This window comes from Vigna umbellata, chromosome 1 (genome assembly GCF_029865625.1).
Source record: "Vigna umbellata cultivar VRB3 chromosome 1, Vumbellata_1.0, whole genome shotgun sequence".
NCBI classification, from domain to species: Eukaryota; Viridiplantae; Streptophyta; class Magnoliopsida; order Fabales; family Fabaceae; genus Vigna; species Vigna umbellata.
The window spans coordinates 10,314,340-10,327,811 of NC_142165.1; the positions used below are offsets into that span (position 1 = coordinate 10,314,340).

Sequence of the window (13,472 nt, forward strand, 5' to 3'; positions counted from 1 at the left end):
TAATAACTACATTAAAAATCACTTCTAATTAGATAGAAAATTTGCCTTCAAAATTTCCACATATTACATAAAAACTCAATAAATTGAAGTAAAATTTCAATTTTTTATTAAAAAAGGAAAAACTAAATGCTTACGTTTTATCTAATTTAAGGTTCTTAATATGACAAAAAGAAAAACTGAGTTGAAACATATCCAAATGTAAATAAAGTTAAAAAAACTATGTTAAATATCGATGAAACTAAGAAACTGCAAAGATGATGTTATCTGGAATCATGTTTTGTCAGATGATAGGTTAAAAAGCATAGGAAAAAAACATCCTAGTCCTAAGGTGCTGTTGAATTGTTTATTTAGAAGGAAAGAAAATGTGAAGGGTGTGCAATGTGTATATATATGTGTTCTGCCTCCTCATCCCTTTCACCTCTTTCACCTCTTTCACCTCTTTCAGCACTTTTGTTTCTCTCTTGAGTGAAAAGAAAGGCCTTTGAGCTTGAAGGGGCACCACCAAAGGCCATAATACATCACCACCACCTTAAGGAATATCCCATTTGATCCTTTTCTCTGTTACTACTACCATTATTCTAATATATAAATCTCTCTCCTTCACATACTTTCAATACTAATAATAATTATACTTCTCCTTACACCCTTCTCTCTCTCTGTATTGTCCTAAAACAGACATATACTACTTCAAACAGACTTTGATATGCAAGTGGCGGCAGAACTTCAACACACCCATCACCGCCAAGACACTCCGATGTGCCGCCAAATCCAGCTCACCATATCCGATCACACCCTCTCGCACACTACTGCTGTCGCTGGGGATGGCGTCTCCGACAAGCTTGACGGGGAGGATCTCTTCATTCCGCCTCTCAACTTCGCCATGGTTGATAATGGCATTTTCCGCTCTGGCTTCCCAGAACCTGCCAACTTCTCCTTCCTCCAAACCCTTGGCCTCCGCTCCATCATGTCTGTCTACTCATCCCAATCACTCTCTCTTATATTTTTTTATTGTTTTGTTTCTCTCGTGTTGCTGTTACCGTGTGTGTCTGTGTCTGTTTTTGAGTTTGATGATCCTTTTGGGATTGTTTTTGAGTACCCAATTGAGGAATTGGGAGTAAAGTCTCTTCCTTGCATGCTGTTGCTAATTGTTTGCTTGTTTGATTGGGTGTTTGTTAGATATTTGTGTCCCGAACCGTATCCGGAGGCCAACATGGAGTTCCTCAAGTCAAATGGGATCAAGCTTTATCATTTTGGAATCGAGGGTCATAAGGTCTCTTTCCTTGGCTTCAACCTCTTTTTGTGCTCTTGTGATTTGTGACTTGATTTGGGTTTGATTGTTTTATGATTCAGTAACTCTTTAAATAATATTCTTATCAGAGAATTATAACTAACAGACATAAAATCAATCAAGTTTTTCTTGGAAGATAAAATTCACTTGCTCTCCTTAATTTTTCTGTGAATCGAGTTTAAGTTTTAACTTCTCTGAAAAAGCAGAGGTGCATGAATTGATTTTAACGAGAAATTTATCTAAGTTCTGAATCTGGCTTTGATTGTTGTGTCTTGGCAATTTGCACAAAGTTTACTGCAATAAGAAAAATTAATAGCTTGCACTGAGATCAATGGACACATATCTAATCCAGTTGACCTGTCATTCTCATTCTCTTTTATATGCTTAATATACTTTCATCTCTCGAGGAGTGGCTGTGGATATAATTAGTGACCTGATGAACTGTTACCGTTGTGTGGATGCTTTGGTTTCAAGTACAGTTTAACCAGATGAGTTTTTGACAAGCTTGGAAGAAAAAGAGGGGACGTAAAGCTGGTTTTTGGCATTATTACTTCTTCAACTCGTTTTCTTGCTATTCCTCCTCTTCCTCTCTTCCTCTTCCTCTCCTCTTGCTTGAGTCTTCTGGGGTAACTTTTTGAAATGTCCCTAACTTTATAAAGTGCTTTAGGAAAATGTTTATTTGGAAACTTGTGCTTGCTAAATTTTACTATCCCAGCTTTTTAGGTACTATTATTATATTGTCATGTCAGTTTTAGTCTCGTTATTGTTCTGGATTAGATCCGTTGTTTTATTTCTTGAGCATATTTCTATGCGAGAGAGACCTCTTCAATCCTCACCTGTATGTGGACAGTGGAAGTATTTATTACCAACTTTAGAAAATGTAAATCACAGTTGATGGAATCCAAGCTGGCATGTCAAGTCTTATTCCCTGGTTATCTAAGATTATCACAATCATTGGTTTTTCGAGAATAATCAACAGTTGGAGATCATGTATTATACTTGCTGTCTATATAATGGGACCATTTGAAAACCAAATCTGCTAAAAAAGAGCACAGATTTGCTATTTGATTATACTGCAAGTACAAGGTAAAGAAGGGGGAAAGAAAGTAATAACTGTAGAAAAAAGTATCACCAAAGTCATGATCACCTAGGAAAGATAAGAAGGTAATATCATGGAAAGGAAAATCTTAAGAGTATAGAGAATATTACATCAGTGCATTTGGATGTGGAATTTATGTTACTGGAAGATTAGGGCTTTTTTGTATGTTGCATTTGGATTTGCCAAGTGACACAATTCTTGATCCAAAAATAAGCTTGATGATTCTAATTAATTTTAAGGTTTGTTATATACTTATTTGATTTTGTCAAAAATTTTAACAGTGTCTAAATAGTACACGTTATTATCTGAAGTGTATTTTGTCACTCTAGAAGAATCAGATCCGTTGAATTAACATAGATATGTTTTACCCTTATTGTTGAATTCTCAACTCTCAATTTCATGAATTTTGTTTGAATACTAACTTTTTGACCAATCTACATGTCCAGGAAAACAAGGGGGAAGCAATTATTTTATTAAAGCCCATTTTTTATAATGATATCTGACTTGTGTTCCTTAGTTTTGGAGTTGCTTCATGCGCTTTTCCTATCTTTTTTTCATTTTTGTGTAACTTCTATGACTTGGAGAATGTTCTGACGTCTGCTAATTTTCATGGTTATTCATGTGACAATCAGAGGAATAGATGATTGTTAGATGAATGGGAATGGAGTGATGGTTTATTCTATTGTGTTTATTGTGTGGGAGTTAGGTCTGTATAAATAGGTTAGTAATAGAATAAAAGCTTATCTTGGATCCCATAAATAATAGTTAGGTCAATCAATATTGGTAGTTAATGAACTCAGAAGGGATCAGTTTTTGTACACCAGCACTGTAAACAATATTACACTATCAACTAATAAGAAATAGTTGTTGGTACAAATTTTAAGGTAATTCTCAAAGCTACCTTCTGTAACAGTTTATAACTAAAGTTGCATAAGCTATTTATTCTTCATAAATTGTGTAATATTATCTTCAAATAGTATTAGCCACGCCCTCTCATCTCTTCCTTTTCTTTACCATCAAGTTTAGTTGATAGAAGATGATAATGGAACTTTGGTTTTATGTTGGCGTAGCAAGTTTCTGATAATTATGATATTATGAAACATGTGCATCCAGGAACCTTTTGTGAACATCCCAGAGGACACAATCCGTGAAGCGCTGAAAGTTGTCCTTGGTATGATATATAGCTATTTAATGTTATTAATCATAATTCTTCTGTATAGTTTCAGCAATTCATTTTAGCAGCAATAACTTTTGGTGGTCAATAATGCAGATGTCAGGAATCACCCAGTTATAATTCACTGTAAGCGGGGAAAGGTGAGATCTTTTCTGGATTTTTTTCCCCACTTTTGTAATATCTACACATAAGAGTTTTTAAAAAGTATTCAAACTGTTCCTTTTTTCTGTGTGCAGCACCGAACGGGTTGTTTGGTAGGATGCTATAGAAAATTGCAGAAGTGGTGCTTGTCATCTGTGTTTGATGAGTATCAGCGCTTTGCAGCTGCGAAAGCAAGAGTTTCAGATCAGAGGTTTGTAGAGTTGTTTGATATTTCCAGCATGAAACATTTGCCTATAACCTTTTCATGTCTGAAGAGGTAACAGACCGAGTTATGTATGCTGAGTTGGGTTTACTTTCTTTTGTTGGTGAAAGTGAACTCCATGTTCTTCCATTAAATAAATAGGAAAAGGTGATGAACTCCTTCAATGCATTGCAGCGGCAAAGGATAATTCTTCTTCTTCCATTCTTAAAATAAGATAAGAAAATCGTAGGCATACTAGATCATTACCTACCCATATATGTATGTGTTATTATATATCCTTCTTCCATACTTGGCCCTTCGTGTACCTCACCAGTCACTCACTACCTTTTATTATTTTCTTTCTCTTTGCTTTATGTTCCTTTTTGCTGCTCTACTATTCATCAACAATGAGTGTAGATATATGTCTTGATTTTTTCTTGAGACTCGGAGAAATTCAAGAAGGCCACAACAATGCCTTGTTTGTCTGCCTAGAATCTTGATGGATAGTAAAAGCAGAGAAATTATTGTAATCTTGCTTTCCTTATTGAGTTGAGATAGTTCAGTTCTGTGTGTGGTGGTTATTCTTGCACTAGTTGCATGCTGCTGCTGAGAAACTGTTTTTAATTCTATCATACAATTTTTTTTTCTTCTAAATATACATAATTTTTAGATTTTGATCGGGTCTTATTCATTTAATGTCTACTATAGTGATAGAAAGATGAACATTTTCTGCACGAGAATATTATGAAACGTTAGATGATAAACTTTTTAACGAATGTATGCTAATGGGAGGTGTCAAAATAGCAATAAAAGAAGGGAACTAAATATTTTTCTTAATTTTTTTTATAGTGGAACATGCTTCTTTTGAAATAGAAGTTTAAGAAGAAAATGATGAATAATAATGTTTCAAGTGATATTGTAACACGTAATTTGGATCGATTCGACATGTTATATTACCTTAATCTTTACAAATGTTTTCTTCCCACATGTTATTATAATGTTTTTGATTTCTAAATATATTTGTGCGTTATATTAACATCGTAAAAGTGAGCCTCCAATTTTTACCAGCTCTAATAAGAGAGTTTTGTGCAAAGACAAAATAATCACCAACAGTTAATATCTTCAACCCAATTTTTTCCTTTGTTTGAATTACATTTTTTTCCCTTCTACCATTTAAATGTATTTTTAGCTATTTCCCTGACGTTGTAAGTATTATTATTTTTCATCAATAGTTATATATATATATATATATATATATATATATGTATGTATGTATACACACACGAAAATCTATTAATAAACTTGAATGATAAGTTGGACATGTGCATGCTATTATTAGAAGGATGAGTTATTTTAATAAATGAAATTTTAAATATTATTCTTGTTATATTCGTCGGTCTCTCTCCTGAAAAACAAAATAGTTTCGTTCTAATGCAATTTAGTCTTAAAATAAATTTACACCTACATGATACAATATATTGATTATAATATTATTATTACCATTTAACAAAGTTAAGATATTACTATATTCACGTAAATTATTAACACAATCCAATGTGTTAAATGTAATGTCAATAAAAATATTAAAAAGGCTTTGCCTGGACTCTTATCAACATTAAATTCTAAAGATAAAATAAAACTGTTTATCATATGTTTTAAGTCCATGTGTGTGAATTCTCTACATATATATGTACAATTTCTTTATGGCCAATGAACTTATTTTGTTTGTTGGTATGTAATATGTTTATAGTTTGGAGTGAAGGAAGGATAGCTGCAATGTGAATGTTTCTTTATGGCCATCTTGAGCTCACACTGTCACATATCTATGGCTGAACTCAAGCTACCACTGTGAAGGATAGTTTTTCTATTGGGCTGCACACACAAAATATGGACCTCAGTTTTTTTTTTTTATATATATATATTCCTTTTTCTTTAGGCCCTCTAACACCTTGGGTGGTAGGGTACAATTTGCAACTTTCTTTCTATATTCAGGAACATCAATAAAGTACACTTTCACCCTCCTAAACCATGTCATTTTTAGCTTATTTTACCTAGATTAATGAAAGAACTTCAAGCTTTTTGATAAATCAAGGTTAATGAATATCTAATCAAGGACCTATTTTATGATTAGCCAGCCACAGGGATTTAAATTGTCAAGCAATGTATTTAGCTCTCCAGTTGCTTAGTTAGGGAGTAACAGTTAAGTTTTACAGTGGTGTTCAAAATTCTCATTTCAATGTTGACCTCAAATATCAATAAATTTGTGAGATAATAGTCTTAATCATCAATTCTCCAAACTGGTATTCTATATTTCTCTGCTTTAATTGACATGATTGATGTATTTATCATTGATTGATATGGTTGGTGCATTTGTCATTGATGGTTATCATTAGTTAAGTTTTAAAAGAAAAGAAAAATAGTTGCAACAATAAATTACAAACAGTGTTATATTATGTTTATAAATTATTTAGCAAATAATATCTTATATATATATATATATATATATATATATATATATATATATATATATATATATATATATAATGTTGTGATCCAAGATTTAAGTAGCTATGTATGGTCGGCAAAGCTTTTATTGTTATGTTTGGACATGACCTTAGAACATCTTTGATGGGTATAGTAGTCATAGTTTGTACTAGATGAATCATTGATGTAGTGTTTATTTAGATCCATTCCTTTTAAGTTCATTTTAATATTGTTTCAATTTTACAATTAATCATTTTTTCTTGGAATAGATTAATTTAATTTCTTCTTTTATTTTGTATTTTAAGTTTATTAGCTTCTTAATAAGGAATGCTTTGTTTAAAGAAATTTTTAACTTAAGCAAATGGTTGAATATTTTTTATAAGTTGTAAATGAGAGCTTCACCTAATACTTGATAGTAAACAGATTGATATATTTGTTGTTTGATTATGTCAATAATTTTACATTCAAATAATTTATTTTATCTACCATACCATTGCAACTCAACAATATTTAATTATAGTTGACAAATGTATTTTTTTTATGCATATATGAACTTTACGATGTTCATAACATTGCTCAAACAAATGGAACTAACATACAAGATTACATGAGATCCAAAAACATGTTTGGTTTAGAATAGAGACTCTATAATCAAGTTTTTTTTTTATTTCTAAAAATAGAGCAATTATCAACTTCTTTACAAACGTTGAATTTAATCAGTCTAATAATTAAATTACATTATATTATAATGACGAAGTATCATTAATCATTAAGTGACAACTTTTACAAATTTAATATATTTTATCATAATGTTATCAAAGGTGTCATTTGTCCATGACACTCGAAGTGGATAACATCTTTATATTCAAATTGATCTAAGAAATAAAAAAAAAAGTTATTCATTAAAGAGAATATGGTCCCCAATAATAATTTACATCCTTGATTATAACTGTACCAAAGAAGTGATTCATGCATATTATATAGAATAGTGGAAGTGGTCCAAATCAACACCCAAATTGTGAGGACAAAATAAGAAATTAGATGCAAAATGGACCACTTTTGTATCTAACAGACTGTATTTGAGCAAATGCGAGGTAGACTCTATGGCCCAAAAAAAGAACAGATAATTGTGGGTGGGCCCAAACCCATTCAACTGTGGACAGGTCAAAGTGTGTTAAGGTTTATGAATACTAAACCTTTTACAAAGGTTGCTTTGTATGAGTGATGAATAATTATCTCTAACCATAGAGATAAGGATAACATGATCAAGTTTGTGAGGTTCAACCAAAATCAAATCGTATGAACTAAGAATCAAAATAGAAGTCACTTTAACAAATTAGAAAAAATAGTTTCATGGCCATGGATTAAAGTTTGTATCATTATATGATATGTGTTTGCTTTTTGAAAAATTGTATAGATATTTTTTAAATTGTAATTTGAATATATATACACTTTGAACTAGTATGAGTTTTATATGAGATGTGATATTTGATGTTGCGTTAGTTTGTTTATTTCATCATGTATTTTAATATTTGAAAATTCTTTTTCAACAACTTAAATCCAATCAAATCCAACCTAAAAAAAATAAAAATAAATGGATAGGGTTGGATTTGATCACAAGATCATCAAACCTGCCGGGTGATAAGATTAACCAACAAGCCGAATGAATTGACCAAGGAATTAATTTTTCCTTCAAAGTTGGTTTAATTCAATTTGTGAATAATTCTATGCATAGAGTATACATTTTCAATAAAAATAAAATAAGAAATTATATATTTCTTAACTTTTTTACATAATTTTTTGGATTAACAATCTTACATTATTTAAGAGTTGAAGTTAAGAATAATTTATGTACACTTCATTTTCTTAATTATTTGAATTGTTTTTTTAAAAATAAAATTATAACAATCCGAACATCAAAGTAAATAATACCACAACTTTAAACTCAGAACATTAGCATTATTTATATTAAGGAATTTGTTTCAGTATATCCAATACTAGTAAATATATCATGGTTAGTAAAAATTGTGATATGTTTATAAGTCAAAGAATGATAGATAATATGTGTCTGAGTTCAAATTATATACTGAACTATTCGTCTTGAAATAATTATTTAAAAGGTTATGTAAAAGATGGATTTCATGGGTTGATTGTAACTTTTTTACAATGTGAGCATATGCGTTAAACTAAAAAATAAAAGACAAAGTGAATAATGCAATATAAAGATAATTGATAAAAGGAAGACCGACAAAATAATAAAATACACTATTACTAAAAAGATTTAAAAAAAGTATAAGGTTATTTGTAGAAGTAATGTATTTATGGAAAAATTCTATCAACCTTTTGAAGAAAAAATAATAAAATATATGAAAAGATGTTAAGGAGTTTGTCCTTACATGCATCATTATCAAAAGTTATTTTAATTTTTGTTGGGTTGTGTCTTTTAAATGGCGGAAAGAGTGGTTTCACACTACAGAAAGATACTCAGCACAAAGCAATGAAGCAAAACTTAGAAACCATGAAAATACTTCCTTCACCTTGTTGACTTGAATGGATTTGGGAGAGTAATTGAGAAGATTTGATAAAATTTGAAGATAAATATTTTTGTTGTTTATTTGAGTGAATTTGAAGGTAAATGAAAGTGAATTTGGAAGTAAATTTTTTAATCTATCACGTCAATCAAATCCTACACTAATTCTCACAAACTATACTTTCAAATTCATTCTCACGTCAATCAAATCCTACACTAATTCTCACAAACTATACTTTCAAATTCATTCTCAGTTACCTTCAAATTCACTCAAATAAATAACAAAAAAATTTATTTTCAAATCTACTCAAATTTTCTCAATTATTTTCCCCAAATCTATTCAAAGAAGAACTTAAATATTCACATAGTTAGATCTTAGAAGTATAAAAATGTATGCATGCTATTGTTACGTGTTTGAGTATCTATGTCTGTTTTGGCTGAGACATATTTTTGGTAACTTTTGATTTGTGCAAATAAGAGGTTTCACTTGGTTTCTGCTTTTCGAGTGTATACTATAAAAGGTGGTTCTCCACTGTCCCAAGTTGAATACTTACGTGGATTTCAAGCTTCTTTTGTGCGTTAAAACAAATTGTGTTGAGTCAATTATTGGGACTCATTCATCCTTAGTTTTGTAATGATTTTTTTTTGTTGATGTGATGTTGTGTTACGTCTGTATTCATCAATATATTCAGTCTTATGTTCTACTTCTACTCTCTTTTTAACATTTTCATTGTCATTATTTTCTCGAGTTTATTATTATTTTTATAAATAGAAAATTCTCAATTGCTTGTCATGAAAATTCATTAAGATATTAATTCAATCCTATTTTTATTTTCCATGTAAATTTCATCGTGATGAGAACAAATGATATAATAAGGTAGTCAATCTCAGGGTGAAATATTATGAATTTTTTTAATATGTTTAATTTGTATAAATAAAAATAACAGCTTAATTATTAAATAACATGATTATGATGTTTTTTTGAATTGTGTATAAATAAAATACAATTTAAGGGTTGTCGAGACAAAATGATGAGAGAAGAGAAAGAAGTTGATAATGATAATGATGAGAAGAAGAAAATTATAGATAATGGATAAAAGAATACATGTGTGCAAATGTTAAAATAAGTAGATTGAATAAATTTTAATTTGGATTATAATAAATTATACAAAGAATAATTTATTAATTTACTTTGATGCATTAAAAATTTATTGTCACTCTAATTTTAATTATCAGTATTGAACGTGTTAAAAGTTTGCTCACAAATGGAAAATTTGTTCAAAACAAAAAATTGGGACGATTGGGAAAATGAAAAAAAAAAAGAAAAAAAAGAGATGGAAATTGTTGATACACGAAACTAATTAAGGAAAAGTTTATGGGAGTAAATACATAAATAAAAAATACAATGTAAGAAATATAGTTGAATACTATATGGAAAAAATGAAATTTTTTTCTCAATTTTTCTCTTCTGCCTCAGCAAAAGAGAGAAAAATGTGAAAGCTTTATAAAGATCAAGAAGGATCGTATTTGAATTACTAAACAGTAAAAATATTAAACAATATTAGAATATGTTTTTGAACATTTAAAAAAATTAAGAAAGTTCTAAATATAAAAATAGGCTAAATTAATTTTGATAAATTAAATACTGATAAGAGTACATACTACATTTTGAAAACAATATTGGATTCAATTCAATCTATTTTTCGTTTAATGGATGAATTTGGGAAATTTACTTTATGTGTTGGATAAATGCATGAATTAATTTTCACCCCTTAACACATATAAGTTGGTGGGTGTTTTCACCATTTAAAATTAATTTTCAATAAACTTTAGAATTATGGATGATTTAAACAGTTTTTGATAAAAAATAACTTCTTAAAACTAAAATAATTATAATCATTTGGACAAACATTGAACACTGGGAACTTGATGCATGTCTTTTATGGAGTCATTACCATATTTATTGTAAACAAAACAAAAGGTTTTAATTAGAAAGTAACATGACAACCACCTAAGTGTTTTTTTTTTAAATTTTTTTTATTATGTTTTATCATTTTTTAAATCTACTAGTTATATTGAATATCTTCGTTTGGTTGCATCCACATCCTTTGGCCTACACGTTGTTTCAAATAAGTGTGTTTGACCTACATAGTCTTCCTTCAGCATCATGGTGCCATTAACATTCTTGTGCATTCAACATCACTAGGACACTGTCACTGTGGTCCAAAACCCAACTAGCATATTGGAGGCACATGAAGCCAAAAAAGGCAAGAAAATAATGCATAGTAGAGCCAATAGCCAATAAATATTTTTGCTAACCAAGTAGTTATGTTTTTATTATGAAGTTTGATATTTTTGTTGACCAATTTTTCGTGTCACAATCACTTCAACCATAGTAACATAACTTATGTTTGAAGTAAAATTGAGAAAATTCTATTAGGAATTCCATCACACAAATACCAATTACAGTACACAATAATAAAGGAACACTGTATTACATTAGTTTTTTAACGTTGTTCTAACTCAAATCCACACATGCACTATGATGACATTTTATTATGGCTATCGTAATATTCTTCTGGTAAACAAGTGCATAAGCTACTTTCATCGGTTCTCCCAAAGAGTAAAAATATATATTTATGCAGTTGCAATTGGACCAAAATTTGATGTTTTAAAGGCTTCAAATCTTGGCTCCTTGGCCTGGAACTTGAGCTTAGCATAGAGCTTCATGTAATCCTCAAACACAAATTTTGGGTAGAGCTGGACTTTATCCGCTGTCTCTTTCTCCAACAATTCTGGTGCAGGGTAGATGACAGCATCACTGCCAGGGTTGTAGAATGAGGCTATGGACATTCTGGTCCCATCAGTTTGTGCTATCACACGGTGCTCCACACTCTTGTACTTACCATTAGTGATCACCTGTTTTTTAACCAAGGATTAGTAATATCGTTGCATCTAACTTGTTTGTAGAAATGTCTACTTAGTATATATATATATATGTATGTGTGTATATGTATATATATTAAAGTTACCAATTAAAACTTTTTAAAGTAGTTATTACAGAAATCAATGATGTTCTCAACTACATGGTAATCTATGATAAGATGAAAGTGCAAAAAGCATTTACATTATCATTGTATTCAAATTAAGTTGACAGTTACCTCCAGCTGATCACCGATGTTAACAACGATGGAGTGGCGCATAGGGGGCACGTCAACCCACTGGTCATCTTTGAGCAGCTGTAAACCACTGACCTTGTCATCTTGAAAGAGAAGGACAATCCCACCGGCATCGGTGTGGGGACGAAGACCCTTCACCAGCTCTGGCTTGGGGCATGGAGGGTAGTTGGCAACCTTGGTGCCAAAAGTTGGTCCTCTTGATCCATAGAAGGCCTTTTTGAGGTACCCTTTCTCTAGACCAAGATTCTCACACAACAAGTCCAGCAGCTGCTCTGCTAGCTTTTCTAACCTCAAAGCAAAATCCTTCATCACCGTCCTGCACCATCACTTTATGTTAGATTCATATTGTGAAAGAGATATGTATATACAACAGCAGTTTCAATCCTGAAATTCTGCATTCTCAGCATGCAATGTGTAATGTTATATATGTTTGTTGCAGTGTGACCTGTATTCATCAATGAGATCAGGGACCTCCGAGATGTTTGATTCAGGGAGGTGACGCAAGTGGAAGGTGCTCTCCCAGTCCATATCCTTGACCTCAGTTTGGACAGCCTCTAGACCTTTGCTTGCCATTGACTCCTTGAACCTTTCTTCCATACATTTCCTGTAGTGCTCTTTAGTCAACCTCTCCACAGTGTCCAATATGTCATCGGGTATGCCATGGTTCACCAACTACATAATTTTGCAAGCAAATAGTTAGAAAGGACATTAACTACCAAGAAAACCGCAAGAACTAACTAGCCAGGACATATATTAGGAGGGCAATGTAGAAATGAATTAGGTGAGAGAAGCATGGGTTTTGAGGTACCTCAAAGAATCCCCAGTTTTCACAAGCATCTTTTATTTTCTCCATGGTGTCTTTTCTCTCCTCACCATTGAGCTTCTCAAAGTTGATCACGGGGAAGTTAGTCATTTTTTAAACTCAAAACTCGTTCTCTTTCTCTCTTTCTCTCTTTCTATCTGCCTCTTCTCTATTAGTCTATGCAAATATGAGTTTGCGAGGGTGGTATTTATAGACCTTTAAGATATAAGGCCGACCACAAAAAAGAAAAAAGAAAAAAGAATGTCGCTAAATAATATAAAAATTATGTTGGAATTTGCTTTCTTATGTACGCTTTAGCCTTTAGCACAGTGCAGATCACATAGCAAACGTTTCTTTTGGTTCCGTTGTTGAATTGTCTTGCCACTTAGGTGTAGTTTGGACCCACTTGGTGGCTGATTTGTTCTCTTGACAATTTGACCAGAACAAGAGAGACTACAACACCCTCCAATCAATTCTGAAGTTTTACTTGACCTTTATTTCTGAGTCATATGAAGGTGCTTTCTTGGAAGGAGTATAGGAGTTCCAAAATAATGGCGTCCACGTTTTGAAATA

The 13,472-nt window shown here is 31.3% G+C and overlaps 2 protein-coding genes across 5 annotated transcripts; one reads left to right on the forward strand and one right to left on the reverse strand.

Annotated features, from left to right (window-relative positions):
- The first annotated feature begins 400 nt into the window (after nucleotides 1-400).
- On the forward strand, nucleotides 401-5,873 carry LOC124846771 (inositol diphosphatase DSP4-like). 4 transcript variants are annotated; one of them, XM_088094036.1, is made up of 6 exons: nucleotides 401-966; nucleotides 1,177-1,270; nucleotides 3,501-3,558; nucleotides 3,658-3,701; nucleotides 3,798-3,913; nucleotides 5,655-5,873. In XM_088094036.1, exons 1-6 carry the CDS (start codon nucleotides 704-706, stop codon nucleotides 5,662-5,664), a joined length of 585 nt encoding a protein of 194 aa, XP_087950162.1. In that variant the 5' UTR covers nucleotides 401-703; the 3' UTR covers nucleotides 5,665-5,873. The 4 variants fall into 4 exon arrangements, with proteins under 4 accessions (XP_087950162.1, XP_087950159.1, XP_047180075.1 ...); XM_088094033.1 differs by lacking the exon at nucleotides 5,655-5,873 and adding an exon at nucleotides 4,036-4,579; XM_088094029.1 differs by lacking the exon at nucleotides 5,655-5,873 and having other exon boundaries at nucleotides 420-532; nucleotides 674-966; nucleotides 3,798-4,579.
- Nucleotides 5,874-11,397: 5,524 nt separating this feature from the next.
- On the reverse strand, nucleotides 11,398-13,086 carry LOC124845908 (1-aminocyclopropane-1-carboxylate oxidase-like). Its single transcript, XM_047323102.2, has 4 exons — nucleotides 12,906-13,086; nucleotides 12,543-12,769; nucleotides 12,080-12,413; nucleotides 11,398-11,837 (listed from the first exon to the last, which is right to left on the reverse strand). The coding sequence occupies exons 1-4, from the start codon at nucleotides 13,008-13,010 to the stop codon at nucleotides 11,556-11,558; spliced, it is 948 nt and encodes a 315-aa protein (XP_047179058.1). The 5' UTR covers nucleotides 13,011-13,086; the 3' UTR covers nucleotides 11,398-11,555.
- Nucleotides 13,087-13,472: the final 386 nt, after the last annotated feature.

Excerpts from the sequence above, each read along its gene's own strand:
- LOC124845908 (XM_047323102.2), bottom strand. The coding sequence starts at position 13,010 with ATGACTAACTTCCCCGTGATCAACTTTGAGAAGCTCAATGGTGAGGAG. Across the intron at positions 12,414-12,542 it reads GATCTCATTGATGAATACAG|GACGGTGATGAAGGATTTTG; the intron begins GTCACACTGCAA and ends GTGATGGTGCAG. Across the intron at positions 11,838-12,079 it reads ACATCGGTGATCAGCTGGAG|GTGATCACTAATGGTAAGTA; the intron begins GTAACTGTCAAC and ends GTTAAAAAACAG.
- LOC124846771 (XM_047324119.2), top strand. The coding sequence starts at position 704 with ATGCAAGTGGCGGCAGAACTTCAACACACCCATCACCGCCAAGACACT. Across the intron at positions 967-1,176 it reads CTTGGCCTCCGCTCCATCAT|ATATTTGTGTCCCGAACCGT; the intron begins GTCTGTCTACTC and ends GGTGTTTGTTAG. Across the intron at positions 3,559-3,657 it reads AGCGCTGAAAGTTGTCCTTG|ATGTCAGGAATCACCCAGTT; the intron begins GTATGATATATA and ends TCAATAATGCAG.